At 38.5% G+C, this 26,139-nt stretch overlaps 2 protein-coding genes across 2 annotated transcripts in view; one reads left to right on the top strand and one right to left on the bottom strand.

Annotated features, from left to right (window-relative positions):
• Window positions 1–5,242: 5,242 nt before the first annotated feature.
• On the bottom strand, window positions 5,243–9,392 carry rps10 (ribosomal protein S10). The gene is made up of 6 exons (XM_062996690.1): window positions 9,293–9,392; window positions 6,944–7,093; window positions 5,869–6,043; window positions 5,659–5,736; window positions 5,424–5,479; window positions 5,243–5,325 (listed from the first exon to the last, which is right to left on the bottom strand). Exons 2-6 carry the CDS (start codon window positions 7,091–7,093, stop codon window positions 5,284–5,286), a joined length of 501 nt encoding a protein of 166 aa, XP_062852760.1. The 5' UTR covers window positions 9,293–9,392; the 3' UTR covers window positions 5,243–5,283.
• A 5,240-nt stretch (window positions 9,393–14,632) lies between these two features.
• Window positions 14,633–26,139, top strand: part of pacsin1b (protein kinase C and casein kinase substrate in neurons 1b) — a 31,263-nt gene continuing 19,756 nt past the window's right edge. Inside the window, exon 1 of the mRNA XM_062996689.1 lies at window positions 14,633–14,734. The gene's annotated coding sequence lies outside the window, so the exon portion shown is untranslated. The remainder of the gene's footprint in view (window positions 14,735–26,139) is intronic.

The following is a 26,139-nucleotide window of genomic DNA, read 5'->3' as shown; positions in this document are numbered from 1 at the left end:
AACTTGTGAACTGATGAATCTGTCTTGTCATGAACATAAACAAAGTGTGTAAAACATGACGTTAAAATACTAATAAATAAATAAATAATAAAACACCCTGACCCAGAAGAGCCTAACAGTTAGTGTCCAGGCCAAATCAGTTGTGTTAGGAGCGAGGACATTTGAAACTCTGCAGAGGAGTTGGTTTTTAGGTCTGATGCTGAAAACCTCACATTGCTGTAAACAATGATTACAAGGTGTTAAAATAAAGCATTGGTAGGTAAAAGTGGTATGCAACTCTATTTCTCTCTACTTGTTTTGACCACCGTGTGGCGCTGCACATTCAGTGAAGTGGGTCTTTTTACATTTACATTTACATTTTCAGCATTTAGCAGACGCTTTTATCCAAAGCGACTTACACAATGAGCAATTGAGGGTTAAGGGCCTTGCTCAGGGACCCAACAGTGGCAACTTGGTGGTGGCGGGGCTTGAACCGGCAACCTTTTGTTTACTAGTCCAGCACCTTAACCACTGAGCTATCACTACATTGGAAATAACAAGGATAGGTACCTAGATGACCTAAAACAGTGTAAACTGTCTGCTTAATTCAGGAAAAAGGGTCCAACCAGGGGCTACCATCAGCTACCATGAAGCGATATGTTTTGTGCCCTGCTTACACTAATTATTTGTTCGCATTTCTGCTAGCATTAAAACTACACCCATTGTCTTATACAATCCAAAGAGGTATAGATGTTTGATTTTGAATAGCAGTATGTCCTGCAGACCTGTTTAATGGTAAGAGCTCTGTAAAAGTGCTCTTGTTTTGAAGAAACCTGAATAGCAAGATTTTACCATTTATTAAATTACCTTTCTAAACAGATGATGTAGACACTGGCCCAATATTAAATAAATAAAAAATCTTGGTAGTTTAAGGGGTGCCCAGGTGGCGCAGCAGGATATTCCGCTTCCACACCAGCACTGAGTTTCTGAACTCCGGTTCAAAACTCGGTGTTGCCGCCGGTCGGCTGGGCGCCATCTAGCAGGCATAATTGGCAGTGCCTGCAGCAGATATTGGCCACCGTATCTGCAGAATGGGGGCTGGCATATGTGTGGGTGGGTGGTTCTTCTGTGTAAGAATGTAAGGACCCTGATTGGTGGAAGAGACACCTGTGCAGAATGCAGGGGTGAGAAGAGGGCTATATACATGTCGGAAGAGGTGTCTACAATGACATGCTCTCCTCAGATGCAATCTGGTATCTCTCAGCAGCGGAAGACAAAATTGAGTGCGCTAAATCAGGAGGGGGAAAAAAAGTAGTTTAAGGTTTAGACAATTAATTGATTTTTTTTTTACTTTTTAAAACAACCCACATGCCTTAATCACCCAACAATCTAATCAAGTATACATACCTAGATGACCTGAAACAGTATATATTGTCTGCTTGAGTCAGGAAAAAAAGGTGTTGAAAGATGAGAATACATGGAACTCACCTGTACTGTAATAATACACTAACCACACCATTAAATCCAGTGACACCTGTTAATGGTTGGGATTTTTTAGGCAGTATTTAACAGTCAGTTCTTGAAGTTGACATGTTGGAAGCAGGAAAATGGGCAAATATGAAGATCTAAGTCACTTTGATAAGAGCCAATTTATCAGACGTCTGGGACAAATATCCAAAACAGCAGGTCTTGTTGAGCGTTGCAGGCATACAGTGGTTAGTACAGGGTGTCCCAAAATGAACTGACATTTTAATTGTGTAATAAAACACATTTTTTATTTGAACATTAATAATGTTTTTGCTTATTTGAAAGTAAAGACATGGAGGTTAGGTATGAAACAGAACATCTAACAAATGACCGCCTCGACCGTGGCAGCACACTCTGTTGATGAAATTTTCCATGACACGTTGACATAATTGCTGAGAAATTTCAGCAATGTTGTGTCGATTTTCTTCTTTGAGGTCCTCAATGGATTGTGGTTTGTTGGTGTACACTTTATCCTTGAGATAACCCCAAAGAAAGAAGTCTAATGCGCCAAGTCACATGATCTTGGCGGCCAATTCACATCACCATTTTTAAAGTTTTAATTGTAAATTTTTACAATTTCTACGAGTTTGTGTACTTTTTGTACTTCGTGCCCTTCGATTGTGTACTTTTTCATGATTTAACCTCAACGTTTACTAAAGACAGCAATTTAAAAATCTCTAACTCAAAAATCTCTAACTCGAAAAAATGGCGGCAAACTTAAAAAGTCAGTTCATTTTGGGACACCCTGTATTTACCAATAGTTCCCATGAAGGACAACCAGGGTCATGAATACCCATAGCTGATTGATGCACATGGAAGAGCTACAGCAGCACAAACCACTAAAATAGTGAATGTGTAGGATGTGCAAAATAAGTCAGATCCATGAAGTCTCCACCTTGCAGTTTACAGGACCAGAGAGTTGATTACATCAGTTACAGTAGTGTTAAAAAAAATAGCAGTGACTTTAAAAAAGTGAATAAAGCACAAAATCATTATAATAACTTTTATTTCCATAAATGCAAACGCACTGAAAATACTACACTTTCAATTCTAAATCAAAACATCAACTAAATTTAGCCAGTTTGTGTTAATCCTTTACAGAAAGTTAAGAAAAATGAATATTAGGCTGTTTAAAAAAATAGCAGTGCCAGCATTTTTCTTTAAAAACGAAAAAAATGTATCTATAACATGAAAAAATGTTTGAGGTTTCACTTTACTTTAAATTACTGAACTAATATTTAGTGGCATAACAATTGTTTCCGAGATCTGTGTTGCATGGAGTCGACCAACTTCTGGCACCTCTGAACAGGTATTCCAGTCCAGGATGATTAGATGACATTCCACAGTTCTTCTGCAATTTTGGGTTTTGCCTCAAAAAAACGTGTTTCAGATATCAGAACACAAGTTCTCTCTGGGATTGAAGTCAGGGGATTGGGCTGGTCACTCTATTACCTCAATCTTGTTTGTCTGTAATCAAGATGTTTTGGGTCATTGTCATGTTGAAACACCCATTTTAAGGACATTTCTTCTTCGACATAGGGCAACATGATCTCCTCAAGTATTCTGATATATTTAAACTGATCCATGATCCCTCGTATGTGATAAATAGACGTAACACCATGGTATGAAAAACATCCCCATATCATAATTATGTACCACCGTGCTTTACTGTCTTCACAGTGTACTGTGGCTTGAATTCAGTGCTCGAGGGTCGTCTGACATACTGTCTACAGCCACTAGACCCAAAAAGAACAATTTTGCTTTCATCAGTCCACAAATGTTGAGCCATTTCTCTTTGGACCAGTCAATGTGTTCCCTGGCAAATTTGAACCCATTCAGGACACGTCTTTATCTTAACAACGGGACTTTGCAGGAGTTCTTGCTGGTAAATTGGCTTCACTTAATCATCTTCTGTACTTACTGGGAACTTCAGATTCAGTAACTTCTTTCTGGAAGTGATCATTGGCTGAGTATTTGCCATTCTGGCTATTCTTCGATCCTTTCGAACAGCAGTTCCACGCTTCCTTCTGCGTCTTTCAGGTTTTGGTTGTCACTTTAAGGCATTTGAGATCATTTTAGCTGAGCAGCCTATAATTTGCTGCACTTCTCTGTATGTTTTTTCCTTCTACAATCAACTTTTTAATCAAAGTACGCTGTTCATCAGAACAATGCCTGGAACAACCCATTTTCCCCAGTATTTCCAAAGGAAATGTGCTATGACCAACCTGTGCAACATTTGCCACCCTCCTAAATTAAATAGGGGCCAAAATTGACACCCGTTCTTTTGCAGAATGAATGACCACCAATTGAACTCCTCACTGCTATTATTTTGAACAAGCCCCTTTCAATCAATGCTTCGATTACTCAGAACGAGCGGCATGCATGTCCTAATTGTTGGGTTTGTTTTGTTTTCATTACTCTACTACACTTTCAAGTAAATTTTTTGCTATGTAGAAATATCACTTCTACTAAAAACTTTGATTTATCAGGTTAATGGTGTTGGACTGCTATTTTTTTGAACACCACTGTATATAGTCATTGTAGCTCAAAAATAACTACTAGGTGTAAACACAGTGATTACCTAGTGGAAATGTATTCCAATTTGTCATGCTGTGCTTAATACTTTAACATCCTGTTAGTGGCCAGCTTTTACTTACAGACCACCCTTAATAAATCCAGAAATGCGAGTTAGCTTTGTATAATAACAACACAGCTATTTACCACTAAACACCAAACTCCACTAAAGTCATTACAAAGATTTATGTTAAAAAACTTTTGGTGATATCTAATCTTTAACGTAAAGGGTCAGCTTCACTTTAGAAAACAAGAAATTGGGTGTGCTCATTTAAAAAAAGAGAGGGGAGGCAACATTACTGAGTTTAAAACAAGAATTTACCTTACCATGATATTAAACAAAAGTATAATTTAAGTTGCACACGTTATTAGATCAACTTTTTGGTCATAAGCAAGCTTTTGAATAAAAGGCTTGGTAATATATTTTGGCTAATGAGAAATCCATATCAAGGCATATTACATTTATTTGTCCAGTGCTTTTTACAATAGATGATTTCTAAAAGCTACTTCACAGCATCCAGGACTGAAAAACCAAACATCCCCAATTAAATTTTAAAACATTTTAGGTTCTCACAACAAGTGTGAAAGCCATGCTGTTAAAAATGCTTACCCATCAACACATAGCTTTAGGAGTGTGCTTGCAGTATAACTTTAACAAGATGAACAGACTTTTTCTGTACTGGGGAAAGCCTAAAAGTGCACAATAATGCAACATTCTATTTTAATGCAACATGTAAAATATCCAGAATTACTGTTACTTGTATAAACTGTGCAGTGACCAGAATTTAGCCAACGAGAACACATTAACCCTTTAAGCAACAGTGGGTGTCAAGACATTCATTATGTCCAACTGTAGTTACAGTACACACCAGAGCGTTATATTTTAGCACTAATTTATTGAAATCATTGTAAAACCATTGCCATTATAGCAATTTCTGTATTTACAATTTATAAACCTTTTTAAGCAAGTCTTTTGACTATGGAATTACCTACCAGGGCAGTAGGAATATAATGTACTTTTTTTTAAGAATTTTGTTAACCAACAAAAAGAACTTTAAAAATCACAATATTGGATCTTTGCAACTCGAAATCTGCAGCTAAATAGTAAAAAAAAATAAAAACGCTGTATCCATGTTTTCTTCAAATAAAGACACTCAAAACATTACATTTTTCCAAATTTTATTATACAGAGAATGTGGAAAATTACTGTGGCTGCTGTCCTCTGCCACGGCCGAAGCCACCTCTCTGTGAGCGAGAGAAACAAGAAAGGCAGATATTAGCATCACTGTTACTAATCTATGAAAAAGATAACCAACACTTGAGCACATAGCAGCAATACTTACAAACTGGAATTCTGTAGCAGCTCCTGCACCTGCTTCAGCCTTCTTGTCAGCACCAGCTACAAAAAAAAAAGTTAAGACTTTGAGGCTCTATAAACAAACAAATATCTAGGAATTATTAGACGCTTAATTCTGGCAACCGTACAGTGATCGACAACACAACTGCCGATACGTAAATACTGCATGTTCTGGTCTCATTGCTACCTGCATTTCTTTTGACCCAACTCAGTGTACTTACGAGGAGCAGCAGATCGCCTGTATGCCTCTCTGTCTCCCTCACCACGGGCCAGACGAGCTGGTCTCTCTCCCTCCAGACCTGATATAAAAAAAAAGTTCAATATAAATCCTCAATCCCTCCTGATGACATGCCTTTCTAGCAGTGCCAAAACGAATCATTTAAATTTAAATAAAACTTTTAAATCAAGTCCATTTTTTAAAAAGCTCCTACCCTTGGGGCGTGGTCTGGCCGTTTCAGGCCGGGTCTGACGACGCAGAGTTGCAGGGACAATCTCAGGGGGCAGGTGCAGGAAGTCCCTCAGGTATTGGATGCCCTCATTGGTCAGGTACCAGTAGAAGTGGCGCCAGGCAAACTGCTCTTTGACGTAGCCGCAGGACTTAAGAGACTACAGGAAAAATTTAAACGTTATATCCAATATCCAATCAAACTACTCACAGCTTTCTCTTTTATTACATTTAATAACCAAGTACCAAGTACGAAAATATAACTATAAATGTAACTGTTGTAAACACCCACGAGTTCAGCACATCTGGGCAGATGTTCGTTGTAGTAAACAACCCGAATCCAGCAAACCATCTTGCCAAGATTTGAAAGTCACATCATTAATTGTAAAGTTTCAGCTCAAAAACTGACTGCACAGACCAGTGTGGATACCCAATTCATGCCAAACCGTTTCTGGTGGACAGAATTTATCATCAATTCTTTACTGAGCGTTTACCCCTCTTTTCCCACCCAATCTAGTAGTGGCGAAATGGCCGCTGACCCCGGCTCACCCAATCCACTCCTTCACCCATATTCTTTTCTTTTTCACTACATCATCAGCGCACAAACAACTTCGATCGCTTGCTTCTTGTTGATGTACATTTTTGGAAGCTAAAAACTCATCTCACATATGGTATCATTAAATCCCTTGTCACTTATCACATGTGTTTATTACAAAACGTAGTTTGGGAGACCAGATAGACTCGTCTGAGATTCATCCTGGTGATTAATCTGCGAGGGGGGGGGGTCACACTACACAATCTATCACGTAGTGTGAAAACCAAAACCACAATGACTTAAGACTCCCGATTACAAGAGATCACGTTGTGTAGTGTAAACTGTACAGCGATCTGAACACTTCAAGTGTCATGTAATGTGAACATGGCATATTTTAACAGGTACTGACATGCACACTATCTTATACAGTGCATATACAGAGGCTATAAGAAACATTTTATTAGCTATGAGCTCTGAGTGAGAAGATCATTAAAAAACCCAAAAGTAAAAATGGCAACAAACTTACCTGCATGGCCTTCATGACGTGAAGGTTTGGCACATTCTTGTCAGCGAGCTCAGGGTGCTTGGCCAGGTGCACGTCTTTCTTGGCCACCATGACACCCTCTTTGAAGAGAAGCTCATAGATAGCAATGCGATTCTTCTTGGGCATCAACATCTAGCAAAAAAGGGGAAGAGGTCAGTCTTAGATTTTAGTAACTGATGTAAAGAAAAGAGCAAGTAGGCTTTTAAACTACAAAACCTGGAAAACCATCTGATAAGAAAACGTTTAATTTGCTTAGCATGTTAACCAAATAGACTAAGGACATCAGTGCTTTAAAGCATGTTTTCTTAGAGGAAAAAAATTGTTTTCTTGCCCATTGTTTGAATCATTTAACAGCAATCTGGGTGTAATTTACTTGAGGTTGTGATTCTACATGAAAAATCAGTTAAAAGTTCATGTAAGTGAGATGCAAAGCAACCACATGAGAATGATTTTCATGTTTAACCACGTCTTTATCCTGGTCAGATTTGCTGTGGGTCTGGTTTCCCCAGAATCACTGGGCACAAAGCAGCAACACACCCCCAGAACGGACACCAAGCCATAGCTAATCATAATTTTAACAACTATATATATCCTATTACTTCTTTCCAGCATGGAATACATTGACATCACCTGTCTAGCTTTTTATTTATTTATTACGATTTTAACATCATGTTTTACACTTTGGTTACATTCATGACAGAAACAGTAGTTACTCAGTACACAAGATTCATCAGTTCACAAGTTTAATGTCAAACACAGTTTTGGACAAGTTTGGACTTGCATGTCTTTGGACTGTGGGAGGAAACCGGAGCTCCCGGAGGAAACCCACGCAGACATGTGGAGAATATGCAAACTCCACACAGAAAGGACCCATCCGCACCACCTGGCAATCGAACCCAGGACCTTTTTGCTGAGAGGTGACAGTGCTACCCACCGATGTCTAGCTTTATATAACATCGAAGGTCTTGGGGAGAAAACCACTTTCAAAGCTTTGGCTGATATAAAGAAACCAGATTTGACATACCCAATGTCATTTCTGTGCTCTTTAAGGCACCCTGCTTTCTATAAACAGAAATGTCTTTTGTGTACTCTGTATCCACAAATGTCCATCACTTTGTCTCATACACATCACAGTGCAAAGTGGGACTACAGAAGTGCACTTTCCAATCATATCCACAAAGAGCTATCATGGGTGCAGGTTTTCATACCAAGCAAGCACAAGCAGACATCATTCCACACTGAATCGATCAGGTGTTTGCAGACCAGGGGAAAGCAAGGGGAGAAGATGTAAAGGTGTGGCACAGGGAGCATAATATAGTTTCCATCAGAATACATCGGCACACACAAGCTTTACAGTATTTGTGACCTTATCGCCCCCGCCAAACCGACAATACCATGATACCAACATTGCATTGCAAAACTATTGCAGCCATCAATAAACTTGCAGCACAAAGTTAAATATTTGACAATTTGTTAGTTTTTAATCCCAGATTTGGAATTGGCATTCCAGTACAGTCCACACATTCAAATTTAGAAGTTCACTATATCAGATACAATCAATCTTATGCATGAAAGGCCAGTATGGGAGCAGGTTTTCATCCCAACCAAACACATCTGACCATCAGTTAGTCATGGTCTGCAAACACAATCAGTAGTATCAGATCAAAGTGTGGCCTAACTGGTATGAAAGTTTAAGTCGCGCTGGCTCTTTATAAGCAAGATCTGATACTGTGATCTCTACACAAGACTTCATAAAGTAAATAGGGTAAATTCTGTCTGCCAACATGCTTAATTCAGCTAGTTGGTTAATTAACAAGTCTAATCGGTGTGCTAGCCGGGAAATGTAATCAGTTGTGACCCATGAATGATGGTGCAGAAACATTTACTTATGTTCATGTATGTATGTATGTACATAAAGCCAGCGTAGATGACTGGGGGAGAAAGATAGTCCAGCTAACTGCGCGTTTAACCAAATTAGCTAACATGCTAAACATTAGCACTCAGTCCTGAACCTAAACAAATGCTGTTTTTTGTATCTAATTACGCAACAGTTTCAGTAAAATATCAAAAAATTTACAATAACAAAGTTTTATCTGCTTAATAATTTAAAAGCAGCCCAGCGGAAGCTCCAACGCTAGCTCCATTAGGCAAACCCGGACCACAGCTTTACCCATGTATCAAAAATAAAGCAAAATAAACCTAAGTACACGAAACGACAGGTATGTTTACACATTACAATACCTAATGTGACATAATTAACCTTTATTCACAAACTAGATACAAAGATGAACTTGATATTAAATGGATTTTTCAACGTTAGTCTCGGCCTACCTTTACTCTTGTTGAGAGACCGGAGCCGGAAAGGACCGCTTCACTTCGCTTCCGCCTCTTCTTGCATCAACGGGAGAGAAAATACGAGCACACTGAGTAGCGCCATCTATACGTCTGGAGGTTATTACTGCTGTTCAAACACAACACTGATGGTCCTATCAGTTACAAGAAGAGCAAGACATGATCATGTTTCTGGTCCTTTCAACAGCAGTGTTTAGTGAAGTGGTTCTCAACTTAGGGGTCAAGGCCCCATGTGGGAATGCCTGAAATACAGAGAGGTTGTTTTAGCTTATGAATTACTAATTAGATGTCTGCAGCACATTCAGAACTGTTTGGGCAAGGGCATTGGAGGACTGCACATTGTGGCATGTCAAAGTGTAAAATGTTATTTTACATAAATACAATGATAACTTAAATTTACCTTATAAAATGGATAGTTCCGGTCCTAAAATCTGATTGGCTGAGCTGCGAACCGAAGGTGAGTGCCGTAGATCATCACAGCCGTGATGTTATTCGCGATAACACACGACCTCGAGTGTTCTATTGCTTTTATACAACAGTTTTTACAAAATAAAGAAAGAAAATAAATCAAAGAAGCCCTGAATTTCATATTAAATATGCTTTAATATTGACAATACCTTCCGCCAAAAAATAGTTCCACAACGAATATTAAGTTTAACACTACAAAGCAGACATCCCAAGTTGCAAAAACTCATTTCAGGGAGGTAAGAACAACAAGAAGAAAAAGGCAAGAACCTCCGAAGGGAAAAAAGAAATAAAAAAGCTCTCACACACACCAAAGGATATGGGTGATAACAGAACTTTTAGGAGCTGCTAACTGGGCTATTAAACTAACTGTTCGTGTTACAAACACATTAATGTTCCCTACATAGTGCACTAGATTGTGTATCAGATCGCGGATTTATGTTCCCTACATAGTGCACTAGATTGTGTATCAGATCGCGGATTTATGTTCCCTACACAGTGCGCTAGATTGTATATCAGATAACGGATTTAAAACGCGACCGGGAAAAAAGGCTGTGTCGCCTGCGTGCGCGTTTGTGTGCATGAAGCTTGTCGTTAATGGCAACGCGTCAGCGGAGTAATACCATTGTGGTGTGAAAAGACCGTGCTGTTATCACGAATATCAGCACGTTTAGAACGCTTCTCAACCAATCAGATTGTAAGGTCGGAACTACCTGTTGTATAATTCCCGATATAGGCACACCTATGACCACCTCACATCATTCCATATTAATACGCCACTAAAAAGAAAAAGTACAAACTTGGTTGAACACTATTTTAAGTCATGTATTATACATGGAAATGTCCATATTAATATAAACAGTAATCCTAATCATTAAGCGGGTGTTTCGTCCAAGAAATAGTGTAATAGTGTGTAATATGTTCGCCCTTATGTTGCCTTGCAACACTGTTAACGGACTACCTGATTTCGCGGGAAGAATGCTTTTTGTAAGTGTTTTAGTAAATAAAAACATTTATAAATTGAACATTGTTGTATTTTATTATATTTTATGTTGACCGCCGTTTTATAAAAGCAATAAGCCACTCAAGACCGTGCGTTACTGCTATGATTTTATCACGGGGAAAGACGTTTTAGGCACTCCGCTTCACAGTAACGCACGGTCTCTAGTTGCTTGTTGCTTTATTTCAAAATGTGTAAAATATCTATTAAAATAAAGCATTTCATCAACAATTTGCCTGCTTTTACTTCCATTATTTCAAAAACGTGAATTTTTTTCAACTGATGTTTAGTTATTTCCTAAAGTAAATGTCACACCTGCTTACTTACTACAATTATAGGTAATATTTCAAGGCACCAGCACTAGGGGTGGCATTCTGCCAGTTTACAAACAGAAGAAAGAGTGGAATAAAGTATTTTTGTGCAACAGTTTTTAATGAAAAGTACACTTTGTGCACTTGTACTTGTACACTTGTGCCCTGTGTTTTCTGGTGGAATTGGTCCTCCATGTAAAAGCCAGTTAGTATGTGCAATCTGTTTGAAATAGAAAACGTTTACTCATGGGTATAAGGAGCACATTACAAAGTGCTTAGCAAAATACTTGCTGTATCAAAGGATAGCTTATGTGCCCCAGATATCATACTATATATCAAACAGCATGTCAAATAAGAACTCTGGTAATAGTAAGATTATTATTTTGAGCATACTGTATGGAATATTGCACATGGAATGGCATACACAAATATTTTATGTTGAATTTCTGTATGCATCCTGTAAAGGATTTGGTTTAAAATATTTACTGGAGTGTTTGCCACTCTCACTTCTCAAGCACATCTCTCATCCATCTCATCCATTTGTGCACTAATAATTTCAGGGTATATATTCATTGGTTAAATACCTTGGATAAATACCTTGAGGAAGCATATTATCTAAACAGTAAACCAGCCAATCAAGGACAATTGTGTGTTAAGGACGTTCAAAGTTTCCAATGTTGTTGCACACTTAAGAGAGCTGTTTATAGGCAGCAACTAAAACTTGGTTCTGAAGCACCATGATCTTCAGAAGATGTTGTCACAACAAATTGTAATGCCCTATACACATTCTGAACAAACTGGATACACCATTCTTTCTTGGGGGCTTCACAAGCAAAACAGCAGAACGCAGTAAATCCAGGTAAGATAAGAGGCAATTAATAACAATGGTGACATGCAGATAGGGTTTGAATATTTGGCACCTGTAATATTGGGTAGGATAATGTTCATAGGTGGGTTGGTCACAATGCTTACACACATTGAATGCTATTTTAGGCTATTTGTTATAATCTGGCTGTGTGTACATGCAGGCATGGATTTAATCATTATGTTATTAAAAATTAGCCTAAACAATTAAAGTACATCATATTCATTTAGTAGAATTTAATTGCTGGTTAGTTTTTATAATTGCAGAAACTCAAATTCACAAAATGTGTAAAATAACTATGTAAGTTATTTATAAATTCCATTGAATTAATGTGTGGTTATGTCCAAAAGTGAATATGCTTACCTACTGCAATTACGGTTGGGGCCAGATTGAAATGATTGAAGGCAGCACAGAACAAGGAAGTTTCAGTTTACAAACAGAAGTAAGAGTGGAATAATATATTAATTTTTCTGTGCAACAGTCAGACACAACAATTGTTTTCTTCTTTTTTTTTTTCAAACGAGACAAGTATACATGTTCGATAAGCTGCAACCATTATTGATGGTATTCACCATGCAAAATATGACATGTTAAAGGTCTACACACCCAATGTAATCATTTAAACATTGTCAGTACTTTTCTCACTTTAATAGGTTTTTTCTAGTTTAGTCACAACAGTCAAATCACTTCTGTATGTAACATCTGCATGTAACATCTCAAGTCCCATAGAACATACAGATTTTATATGCAAATTCCAGCACTTCCATGCTCTGCAGTTTTGACAGACTCAAGCAATGCTTCTGGAAAGAAAATTACCAGATGTAATGTATTAACACCTATTTGTACTCAACAATGTTACACGACAATTTGAATGGAATAACAACAACTAAACTTCCATACATAACAGTATTTTTCTACAATTATGTAACTGGATTAATCCAAGTTTCATTTGTAGGGTGGCACATATTTAGTTCATTTCTACGATATCACGAGTAATTGGTGATCTTGATTGCACCATTGCTTTTATGTTAATAAAAATGCAGGTTTCTCTGCTTATGGTTATACAAAATGATAAAAAGCAGCTCAGGTGGTTGGTGTGAAATAGCTAAAAATGTCAACACTGTAAAATATTAGCCAATAATTTAAAAAGGCTACACTTGAGGAGGAAATAAAATCTGTTGAAAATGAGATCACTCACTCACTTTCTTAACCACTTATCCAATTAGGGTCGCTGCTGGAGCCTATCCCAGCTTTTCAATGGGCGCAAGGCACACAGTGACACCCTGGACGGGGCGCCAGTCCATCGCAGGGCAGACACACATACACACACACCCATAGGGCAATTCAGTGTCTCCAATTAACCTGACTGCATGTTTTTGGACTGTGGGAGGAAACCGGAGCTCCCGGAGGATACCCACACAGACATGAGGAAAACGTGCAAACTCCGCACAGAAAGGACCCGGACCGCCCCACCTGGGGATCGAACCCAGGACCTTCAGGCTGACCAGTCTTGATTAAACCATGTCATCAATGTTTAGCATCACAAAACCATGCTAACTGTGATCAACAAATCAGCTTTCTACACAATCAAACTTACATATTTTGTCAGTAATTACGAACTTTAAATAAATAAAATAAGTCAATTTTAGTAAATTATTTTGCTGGGTTTTTGCACATACCACATTTTATGTTTGACATTTTTCACTCAATGTGTTAACAATTTCTTAAAATTAACAAAACATGGAAATTAGCCTGGCGTGTATAAACCTTTGCATAACACATTAATGAGGTGTGTGGTATTACTGGGTTTTTTTGCCAGTGGCGTAACTAGGAGCTCATGGGCCTCAGTGCAAAAAAAGATTTTGGGCCCCCTCAACAAATATATATATTGTAGCGTCGGCACAGGCTTTACCCAGAAAGCCTTGCGGCAGTGGTGTCTAAGCTCACCGTGGCCGTGTATCCCGTTGTTGGGAGTGGGGTGGCTGCGGTGAGGGTTGGGTAAGTAGCTTATATGTTTGTCTGTTGTATGAATGTATGTGTGTATGAATGGGTGTCTGTCCCTAAACCACTGAATGAACTGCCAAAGGCAGCTCACTCGCGGCCCCGACGCTCTCCGGCGCCACAATATACACACACACACACACACACACACACACACACACACACACACACATATACATATATACATATATACACACATAGGTGAAATTAAATTAAAGTGAGGTGAGTGGTTGAGTTCATGTCGTGGAGGGCCCCCCCTGCCATGGGCCCCAATGCACCTGCCCCCCCTGTAGTTACGCCCCTGCGTTTTGCTCATACCACATTTTATGTTCGACTTTTTTTCTCTCTCATTGTGTTAATATTTCCTAAAATGAACAAAACATGGAAATTAACCTGGCTTAACTTAATGAGGTGTGTTTTAAAACTGCGGTATTACATTGATACTGGGGTCTATGGAATCGGTTGAATCAGACGCATCCAATTCATTAACACGGGTAATTCGAAAGAATCGGCTCCCTTAATTGAATCGAACTGTCTATCCATTCGGTTAACCCTGTTTAGCCTTCTGGTTGCTTTAGTCTACAGATGCTCATTAATATGTACCAGCCAGCAGTTGCCTATTGGCCATCTCCCACAAACCCCTGCGGCTCCAGCGCTAGCGCATCTTACCTCGACATTATAGCCGATGTGGTGTCCATCAGAACCCGGAATTCCTCAGTAAAAGGAAAAAGAAGCTGCTATTTTACAGTGAAATCTGGAGCGTTTATGTTCGGTGTCTGGTAGGTAGTAATGCACATTGTTATTAGCATTCAGTGGAAAGGTGCTGCAGAACCAATGCTGCATGACATGACACGGCATGAGTGATAGTACCGTCGATGTGTGAATTGTTTTTCTTAGGTAAAAGAAGAATTGAAATAATGCCTTTATATGGTTGATTATCATTTTGTTGGTATAAGAGTTTGCATGGTTTATTGTATTGATTTTGGATCTTTATTAAATGTGCTTGGTTTTGCTGGATGTGCGCAATAGCTGTAAGCGAACCCCGGTCATTAATGAATAATGCGCTGTTACCAAAATCCCTACGTGTTATACCCTGTCTGTTTATAAGATGGAATTCAATTTACTGCACATCTATCATCGAATTTAATCGATTTATTACATAGAGAGGTGGTATTGTGAGAGAGAGCCTATGTGTGTGACAATAACTGCCCCTTTTGTGACCCAGTAATGGTTCAGAAAGACAGTTTTGGTCAGTGCAGTGTCAATTGCCCTTTAGAAACCTTTTTTAATAATTACTGATTGTCATCATGTCTTACCCAGGATCACTGCCAAATATTTAGGAGCCTTTTTTTTGCATTTTCCCCCAATTTAGTCAAATCCAATTACCCGATTGCATTACACTTCCTCTCTACTGATGCTTATCTCCACTTCTGATTGAGGAGAGCGAGACTAACATGCCCCCTCCGACACATGTGCAGCCTACTGCAGTGTTTCCCAACCACTGTGCCGCCGTGAGAAATCATCAGATGTGCTGTGGAAGATTATCCAATTTGGTACTCTAAGCGAGCGGTGTGTAGTGACAGGCAGAACAATTACTTTCTCTTCCACTAGATTCTTTTTTCTGACATTTTTGTTAGGTGGTGCCTTGCAATTTTTCTAATGTGAAATATGTGCCACGGGTCAAAAAGGTTGGGAAACACTGGCCTACTGCATCTTTTCACCCGCACGAGGCGAGTTCATATGCGGATCAGCTTTGTGTACGGAGAACCACACCCTGATCAACGCATTATTCCCCGGCTCTGTGCAGACGCCATCAATCAGCCAGCAGAGGTGGTAATTGCATCAGTTATAAGGTCCCTATCCGGGTTCCCACCCTGTATGAACAACAAGCCAATCACAGTTCATGTAGCCGCCCAGCCGGATGGCAGAGCTGAGTTTTGAACCGACAAGTTCGAAATGTCAGCTCTGGTGTGCTAGCGTGTTTTACAGCTGTGCCGCCTGTGTGGCCTCTAAGAGTCTTTTAAAAAACCTGAAGCATTCAGTTTCTTATAAGCAAAATACAAGATTGAAAATAATTGTTGTATGGCTAAATTCCACAGCTGTACTGTAGTTGTAGAACAAACAATTTACATGATTTTACCTCTTTGTAATGTGAACCATGTTAATATGAGTAATATGATATGTCCTGTCGTTTTTGGCTGACAGAGGGGGCACGGAGGCGCCCATGATTGATGTTTCTCTTTTGATTGACAATCACCCACGCCTTGTGAGCATTAATTCGCTCCAGGTGAAAGTTTTTCTACGTATCACGTTTACTTTCTCTCAGTTTTGCCATCTCTCTTAAATTAGACACTTGCTTTTCTGTGAAGCCGTGATGCTGGGCTGCTTGCTCTGGTCTGGTCTGGTCTTTCACTGGTGTGCAAGGCCAGCATTCTTTAGCTTTCTGGAAACTCACCTCGGTGTTGCAGTGTTTTGGACCAAAACATAGTCCAAAAGATGGTGTTACATCCCCTTTCTGGAGAGAACCCCATCCGTAAATCCATGTTATGCACGGGGAGCGCCAGTTGGTGAGGAAGTGGTTTTGCTTGTGAATGGTCCCTATCTTTGTTATTGTTTTTCTAGAGCTGTTCTCAGTTATGTGCTATCTCTGTTCTCTTCACCTTCTCTGTCACAGGCTGTGGATGTTTTTTGTATCTTTTATTTGTTACTTTTATTGTTACTTTACAAACAACACTACATGTATAGTACATGGATTATATTTAAATAATATAAATGAAAAAAACATCTTTGTCTTGAATGTAATGTTTACTTTATTTGCTTTTATTGTAGCGTTAAAGCCAAAATCACAGTTAACTTTGTAAAAGCAAACACAGTAGCTCTCAATGCAACTCAAAACATATAGTCTGATTGGACCAAAGAAGCAAGCTTGAACAGACATAGGTAGGGGACTCTTTAAAGAAAACGCAGGAGTAGATTGATTCTGGCATCTTGCTCAGAGGTATTTGAAAAAGCTTTGAATTTATAATGAATATAAATTTGAAAAGAGATTGAGTGTGCCAATTTTTCTTAATAATCAGTAAAACTTTAAATAAATTGTGTTTAAAAGCCACAAACCAAAAAAGGTATTGGGAAAGTAAAGCATGTGGTCAAAATAACAGAAAAAAGGTAACAAATAAAAGACACAAAAACATCTGCAGCCTGTACCTGAGAATGTGGATGTAAAAGATCTAAAAGCAGAAATGAAAACTGGCTGTCACAATATGGCAAGCTGCAGTTTATTAATCTTCTTGGAAAAAGATTAATGAAAGAGAACCTAAAACAAGCCGGAGAAGGCAAAGCACAAGCAACACCACACCCAGTCAACTGATGGAGCCTGAACCCAGCGTGGGTCCAAACTTGGGGCCCAGTCTAGAAAAAGGCCATCACTCTGCTACTGGGGAAGTGGATGGTTCTCTCATGACACACGAAAGGGGCAACAACACTGGCTGTGATCCCAGAAAGACACAAAGCTGGCATCATTTGGCAGCAGAAAACCAGACTGGATTGAGCCCGGCACCATAGTATTAAGAGAACAGCTGGTTTTCTAACATAGTGGCTGGCAAATCTGTGAGCAAGAAACTATTATAAATAGAATCACTTGGAGGGAATTAACACCCAGTGAAGCGCAGGTGACTGTCAGTAAAAAAGGAACCGATACGTCAATCATCAGTGCTTCATGAGCGAAGCATTGCACATATTGTCTTAGAAACTCCAAACCCACAGTGAAGTGTGGATGTGGAAGCATCACAATATATAATACTTTAACAAATAAAGGGCATTACATGTCAGTAAAGGAGACATGAATGGGTTAACTACCAGGAACAATCTTGTACTGACTGATTTGTATAATGAATTTGGTTAATTAAAATGAATATTGTAACATGATGTTTAAATGGATCTTGTTTGGGTAGCGATATTGCAGTAGATGTATTTTTTCCCGCTCTCTAGTCTCTGCTAATCATCCCAACAGCTGTTTACATAATTCATTCAGTTATATTATAAGAGCTGATGAACTGAACTCTAGTCAAGCAGAAAAAGGGAACACTGCTCATCAATTCTTGCATTTAGTACAGATTTTTTTTCCCTGGTAGATCAGACAAGACTGATTAAACTCATGTTTCATGTAAATGTATGATTCCATTAAACATTAAAGCAGTGGAATTGCATGTTGTTTTTAATGTTTTCTTATGAATTTGTTGTGAGTCATGTTAAAAGTGATATTTTTTTATTTTAAAAATGTGGAAATGTGGGAAGGGTAGTTCTCTTTGAATTACACTTAAAAGCATACTCTGCGCCTCATCAACAGTTACTTGCTATACTTGGTTAAACCCTTAAAAAGCAAATCTGGGACTCAGTCCTTCGTGTGTAGGTCCTTGATCTGTCTGACATGCCTGGCTGAAAGTCTTGCCTTGAGTACCTTAATGACTTACTGGGTTTTTTTGTTCGGGGTTCCAGGGGCCCAGCTGGGGTCATAGCTGTCACAGACATCCTTCCTGTTTTTGACTAGGTTTGTTAGGTTCTGCTGTCTGGTTCTTTGGTGAATGTTTGGGTTGTAACTCACTGGTGGACTGAGTAGCTAGAAGAGTTGTTCTTTTGGTTATCTCAAATCTGCCCCTGTGTTTACCATGTTGTCTTGCCGATCACATGGAGTGTAGTGCTTATGCTTTGGTGATGTGGATGCTAGTACTCTCTTTTTTTTTAGTCCTGCTTCAGGTTGCAGTTAATTGTTTTGTTTAGTTTTGGGTATTTCAAAGTATTTCAGTTTTATTACTTTGTTGATTCATTCAGTTATGTAACATCTGAGGTTTCTATACAAAGGAGTATTCCTTCCTTCATATTAAGTCCAGTCCTTTTAAGATGCTTGGTAAGTCCTATTGACTAGGAGTGTTTCTGATGAACTAGCATGCCCCCAAGAGTACTGTCAAAGTCCAATTCTCATATGTGTATGTGTGGGATTGACAGCAAGGTGTGGTGTTAAACTGTAGTAATGGTTATATAGTAACATAGGTATACATAACTGTGTGGACTGTGAGTAGATCTGGACTATATTGCTTTTTTAATCCTCAGGTGAGGTGTTATTTTCTTTAACTTATATATCATTTGAACATGTATGAAGTTATATAAATAGGCCATACAAAATTAGACAAAATATGAGTGCTTGTGGGCTTGGGGTAAATGTTTATCATGTGCATGTTTATGTCTAGTAAATTTCAGTTTACTAAGTGACTACAAAGTTCTTATTCTCCTGACACCCTGGGCTGTGTTCTAAACTGAAGTTTACTCATATTTACTAATATAGTATCAACACAACTAAGGCAATATTAAGTACATACTATTTTGTATAGTAGTGTCATGTGGGACACATCATCTTTCATTTTCCTCTCCATGTCAAAGAGCATCTCCTTTTACTCAAACAATTTACTGAGTAACAAAGGTTTACATTTTTTAAACTAGCAAAAAAAACTAATACAAATACTCAATACATGTATACTCAATACATTAAACAAGGTATCTTGTTACAAAGTAACCTACATCATGATTCTCATTTAAATTTTGTAGCAGCTTCAGTTGTTTAGATCATCAGTTATACCTCTTGTTACACTAAAACGTGTAACCTTCAGACTGACATTCAGGCAGTTTTCCCTAGGGTCTCTTAAAGGTTCCTCTCCAGGTCAGGAAATCTTTTAGGTTTGATTTAATCAGTCCCATATTGATTACTTAAGCAGCTGAGTAATTGTGGCTGGGAGCATATTCCTCCTTGTGTATGAAAACGCTTTGTAGGAATCCGCTGCCGACCAATGTAAAGAAATGGTCTGTGGATGTACATATGTTGAAGGAGTGACTGGCCACACCCCTCCTCTGATAAATCGTCTCCTCTGATGAATTGTCACTTGTCAATATACTTATTTACAAAAGAGGTTCATGGTGTATTATCATGCTGGAAGTAGGGCTGGGCGATTTTGCAAAAAAAAAAAAAATATTTTAAAATTATACCCGATTGTCGATTTCGATTATTTTTGTTCTTGTATAATGCAATTAAAATAAGACTCAAATTTCTTTTTTTGCATTGTAATTAAAGGCTGCAGAAGTGCAAAAATAGTAACAGCACCACCTATAATTATCCTTTTAAGGGACTCAAACTTTATAACAATAACGATATCACAATAATTAACAATAATTAAAACAAAATAGATCTAAATTATCTATATCCTTATCTATCTATATCTAAGAATAGCTCACAAACAACTTTTATTTTAAATAATGTTCAGCAGAACCTCCTTACATTAGGAAAAAAACTACAAAAAGTTCTTTACAGGTTTCTTAAAAGGAACACGAGCCTGTACTGTGCTGTTTCCACCACTGAGTGAGTCTGTATCAGTATCTACATTGGGGGGGCATCAAGTGATCACTCAGCTCAGCTTTGATTTTGTCCTCTTGTGATTTGGGGGGTGGATACAACATTTAAGGATGTGTAATGTGTCATTTTAGTCCCATAAAACTTTCAAACTGTATTAACCACTATTATGTGTCGTAGAATGATTCGATTCTATTGAACGGCCCTTTAAGCCAAAATAAAGGAACCAATTTGCGCATTTGGGAGTCGTTACATACATACGGCTCTTTAAAAGGAACCGAGACAAAAGATCCGACTCCCTATCGCAGAATTCACTGCAGCAGTTTCCCAGACGCGATTTTTTTACTCAGTAACGGATGTGATTTAAAATGTAGCGAATTACAATTCTTAGTACAAAACTTACTTAAGTAAAAGTAAAATTACAGGCTGTAAAATCTACTTTAAAAGGTACAAGTACACAAAAAAAAACCCGACTCAATTACAGTAACGCGAGTAAATGTAATTCGTTACTTTCCAGCCAATCCTGATCGTGCTCATCGGCTCCGTATTTTGATTCAGTTCAGCGGTGTTTGATTCAGTGAATCTTAATTAAACTCTTCTGTTTGTGTCTCGTTTTGCCGATTGTGTTTGCGCTCCTTATTACTGAATCGAACCGTTACCGTGTATAATCCTTGTTGTCTTCCGTTTACTGTTTTGGTTTTCGCTGGTTTTGGACACTGTTTTCGCCCTTTTTTATATTAAACTTTCCCTGATTTATATTCCGCGGGCGTCTGGTCAGTTTCTGCTTCGTGACATGTTGGTATTTTAATTAAAATATAAAGTATGTAAACAGTCGCGATTGTCACATTCTAACCGGGTGAAAAACGTTCATGCGAATTCACCGAATTAATCGTGAAAATCGCCCAGCCCTAGCTGGAAGTAAAATTGCATTTAATTAAATTTAAATAGATAAAATAGTGGTTAAAAGTATATGTCTTTTATTTCTGACATTTGCTATTGTACATGCAGTTAGGATTTGTGCACAGTGCAGGTTTGGCTTAAATTAAAGCAATGGCATTACAAAAAATGTCTGTATGTGGTTGTAGTCCACAGTATTGGGTTTGGTTGAAGATATTTAATTTGTTACATTGCCACATTCAAAAATTCAATCGCAAAATCCCATTAAGCCTCCGTTCCTATTTACACCACATTAGCTCTGCATTCAGAAATAAAAAAGAGCAAAAATGGCTCCCATGACTCGCATGAAATGTACCCAGATAACTATTTCTACAGAGTTGGTTTCTAAACTCATCGGGTAACAGACCAGCATGAATAATTAATCTAAAGGCAAGTTTATATTTAGATGAGAACACATGGCCCCCAGTATCTGAACCGAGAACATGGTATGGGCCAAGGTGCACAGGGAATTTTTTGTGATTGTTTTTTTTTTGTCTCCGGCCTAGCTGTAAAATAAAGCTAATTTATAAATCCTTATTTGTTCTTAACATCTAATGCTTAATAGTATGGTCTCTTAAGGTGGGAGAAGGCACTAGTAAGACTGCAGTTAGCTGTGAATGTGTAAAGCAGCAGCATTGCTGACCTTGAAAGCATTGATCTGCATCTTCCTGACTGCTGAGGTGGAGGCTGTGTTGTGTTGATAGGGCAATTTGTTGGACACCTTCTGGGTGCAGTCATGAATTTTGTCAACTGACAGGGGCTGGACAGTGATGGAACACATGTATTCAGAATATGTGTTTTTAGACTTTTTAAATGAAGCACTTGTATCCAGTTTTTGCTATTTTAATTTGTCGGAGAGATGGTTCAAAATGTAACATTTTTTGTAAAGGTAACCAGCTGTCATTAGTCAGTGGTCAGCCTCTAACTGACAACCTTAGAGCAACACATTAAAGTAATAACCACATCACAGAGTTTCATGTCAATGAGACTTTAGGTTTTATTAAGTAAAAACAGGGTGTTTGTCAGTAATGTAGAACATCAACATACACATAATTATCAAGACCAGATCATGTTCAGCATTTAGCGTTTAATCAAGATGCTATAGTTATCTCCAAGCTACTGGCAACAACCTTAACAAGCTCAGCAGAGTCCTACCTTTATATTGGGGCATCAGAGGCAAAACCTGATAGCAGGAATTTAGATTTTGACCCGACACAGCTGTTGGGTAACAGTGCAAGGCAAGCACTGTTACGTTTCTATTCAGTACAGCGCTGATTTATGTGTGAGATCTAGTGATGTTAATGATTAACTGGTTAACCAATAACCAGTCACCAGTGATGCCTGATTGAACTGAGAGCGGAGCTAGATTGGGACTGTTGACTTGAGACTCAGCCACCCTGAAACCGCACGATATTTTGAGATATTTTTGCGATAACGATATTCACTCGCGATATATAAGAACACTTTTTTAGTTTATTTTAAGGTTTATTTAAAAAACACTTTTGTTTTGCAGACACTCAGGAAATCTAAGGTACAAATGTTACTAAATGTACATTAAATTAAGCATCACTTTCAGTAGGGCTGGGCAATATGGCTAAAAAACTCATATCTCCATATGCTTTTGAGAAGTGGTGATATACGATACGATATAATGTAAACTTAACGTACAATAGCAGGCCACCGCCCGTATTTTACCTTATATTGTTTATAAGTTCTCTTAAAAACACAAAACATTGTAGTTCTGATCAATTCTGACTAATTACAGTGTTTATTTTTTGTATTATTATAAGGCTGTATTTGTATTAATATTGACAACATTTATATTAAACAAACCAGCAGAATCTCACAATCACATTTCTGCTCCGTTTTACTTCAAATGAATGAGCATCGAAAATCCCGAAAACGTTTAATATTTGATCATGATTTGCTATCATTGCATAATGAAAGCGTGTCTGTCAATTATACAACAACCAATGAAGAGAGAGCTTGAAATTCCGCCCAAAGTCTAAATTCGAAGCTCTGATTGGTTCATACATCTGAATCTCCTGAATCGGAGTTGTTTGCCCACAGAGTCAGCAAGACGAATGAATCTTTACCACAGATAAGAGCACAGTTTTCTGATTCGATTCCAATGAATAATTCGTCTGAAAAGAGTCGTTTCTGACTCATTGACTCAGTGATTCAGTTTCCATGCTCATATGTGAAGGAAAGCGTTCCGCTTAGCGCTTTTGTGTTTTAAACGTTCCCAGGTGGTAACCTGTGTATTCTATGTTCGTTCACTGACACAGTTTTTGTTCTCACATCATTCTCGGACTCACGCAGTGACCGACACTCCTCGTACTCACGCGGGTGCTTTTGCTTTAGGTGCTGAAATAAATGTGATGTTGCCACCATTTGTCGTCAGTATTTTTGTCGTTTGTTTGGAGTCTGACCTTCTGTATCCGAAAAACTTCTACACTAGTGATGTAGCTCCCCTTGTAGGGACTAGTTCGTCCTCAGTGCTAACTCCGGTACTACTCTCTGCATTGGTCGCCATTATTTCACTGTATTATCGTGAACGATATTATATCGCCCACCCCTACCGCACACACCAGTTTACATGCTTGTTCAGTAAAAGAGTGCATCAGTTTAATCCAAACAGAAAATGTTTATATGTTTTGTATACATACAGTGGAACCTCCATTTAACAGATTCAACGGACATAATCTGGAAAACCAATTTTCGGTCCGACTGTTTAAAATTCCTGCAAAAAAAGCGTACCAATAACAGTAGTTCAGTAAATGTCCACTAGCCGGCGCACGTCTCTCTGTTTACATGAGTAATCGGCTTTATTTTGTCGGGAGGCTCACTTCTTCTGTTCTCGCCTTTTTCTCAGTGTTTTATGCTTAATTTTTGAAAGTTCTAGTGTTTAGTTCTGCACCAGCACTACTCCAGTATCCACCAGCAGTGCATCAGACTCAGAATAATAGATACTCTGAGTCCCCACTATACGATCACGGCAAAAAAAAACCTGCAAAAAATCTCCTCCACCACACAAAGTAAATGAAATTTCTCCCCAGTACACCAATTTTAATATTTATTTACAGGTTTTACGTTACATATTTACATATCTATTTACATTGTTCATTTTACTGTTTATCATATGTGCATGTTTAGCACTTTTGTGAACCTTAGTGCTGTGTCGTCGTATATTTTTGCACACCCTGGAAAAAAATAACCTTGCTGTTTTGGACAATTGCATATTAAGGACCAGTGCTCCCCCTTTTTAGTCTGTTAAATCAAGGTTCCACTGTATATACTTTTATATTATCAGGAATAGCTTTAATATATGGACTGCATCTCTACTTTGGATTTGGACATTGGTAGTTCTGTAGTTAAGGTACTAGACTAGTAATCGGAAGGTTGCAGGTTTAAACCCCACCAGGATTAGCAGTAAATAAACTTAAAAAGAGCCTCACAGTAAAGATAAACCAGAGCAGCGCGCGCGCGCGCGTGTGTGTGTGTGTGTGTGTGTGTGTGTGTGTGTGTGTGTGTTTGTGCCTTTAGAAGATACGCTTTGTTCACAGTATCGCTATAAGTGATTCATTGATTAATGAGTTGATTTGTTTTTATGTGAAGCGTAAGTTTCTCTTCTCAGTTATCTCTCCGTGTTTACTGTTATTAATTAAATGTCGTGGTTTTAAATAAACACCAGCTACTACAGAACATTCTGTGTGAGTCTCTTACATTAAAAAGCTTCATTAAAAAGCTTAATTAAACTGCTATTACCACAGATCTGTAACCGACCGTCAGACTCGTTCCGTCTAAGGAGCTAAAAGTTTTCTAAAAGTTCAGCAGATGATCCTGAACTAACGAATTTGGTAATGAATAAACTTTTGCCTCGGATTGGCTCTGTAACGTCTTCTGTTCTCATCTACATCACAAGTAAGAACCGCTTACGATTTACCAAAGTGAACCAGGAGTTTATATAACGTGCTGATAGAATCGACTCAGATGTGACCGGGTTGAATTATCTTTTTAAAGTAAATATTACAATCAGCAAAATTACATCGTAAGAGCTTTCACGATGGTTTCTGTACGATTGTTGATGAATGGTGATGTGATGGTTGGTGCTTCGTAGCTCAAAGTCTGGATCAATCCACTCAGCTGTTAACTTAACATGGTCTTTATATATCACACGATCGGATCGGCTACTTTTAGGAAATATCGCCGATCGCCGATAGCATATTTTGATTAAAAATCGGCCGATACCGATTCGTAGCCGATCGATCGTCCCATCTCTAGTTTAAACTTTACATTCTGAGCACTGAACTCTTTCAGCTCATGATGTTTATGTTCATCTTGCTGTTCTACTGTACATTACTGCCACATTTACTACTTTACACTGTTTTGTTGATATGAAATTATATTTATATTCATATATTTATGAGTTGCTCTAAGTATGTTGGTTATCAGTTAAAAGAAATTGGCAAGGCACGGTGGCTCGGTGGGTAGCACTGTCGCCTCACAGCAAGAAGGTCCTGGGTTCGAGCCCCAGGCAGGGTCCGGGTATTTTCTGTGCAGAGTTTGCATGTTCTCTCTGTGTCTGCATGGGTTTCCTCTGGGAGCTTTGGTTTCCTCCCACAGTCCGAAAATATGCAGGTCAGGTTAATTTGAGACAGTGAATGGGTGTATGTGTATGTGTGTGTGTGCATGTGTATCTGCCCTGTGTCCAGAGTGTTACTGTGTGCCTTGCGCCCATTGAAAAGCTGGGATAGGCTCCAGTACCCCCCCCCCGTGACCCTAATTGGATAAGCGGTAAAGAAAGTGAGTGAGTGAGAAATTGGCAAAATTTGCATCCCAAGTGAAATCTGT

The sequence above is a fragment of the Trichomycterus rosablanca genome, chromosome 6 (genome assembly GCF_030014385.1).
Source record: "Trichomycterus rosablanca isolate fTriRos1 chromosome 6, fTriRos1.hap1, whole genome shotgun sequence".
NCBI lineage: Eukaryota > Metazoa > Chordata > Actinopteri > Siluriformes > Trichomycteridae > Trichomycterus > Trichomycterus rosablanca.
The sequence above is the reverse complement of the archived record's forward strand: the minus strand, read 5'-3'. Positions and strand labels throughout refer to the sequence as shown.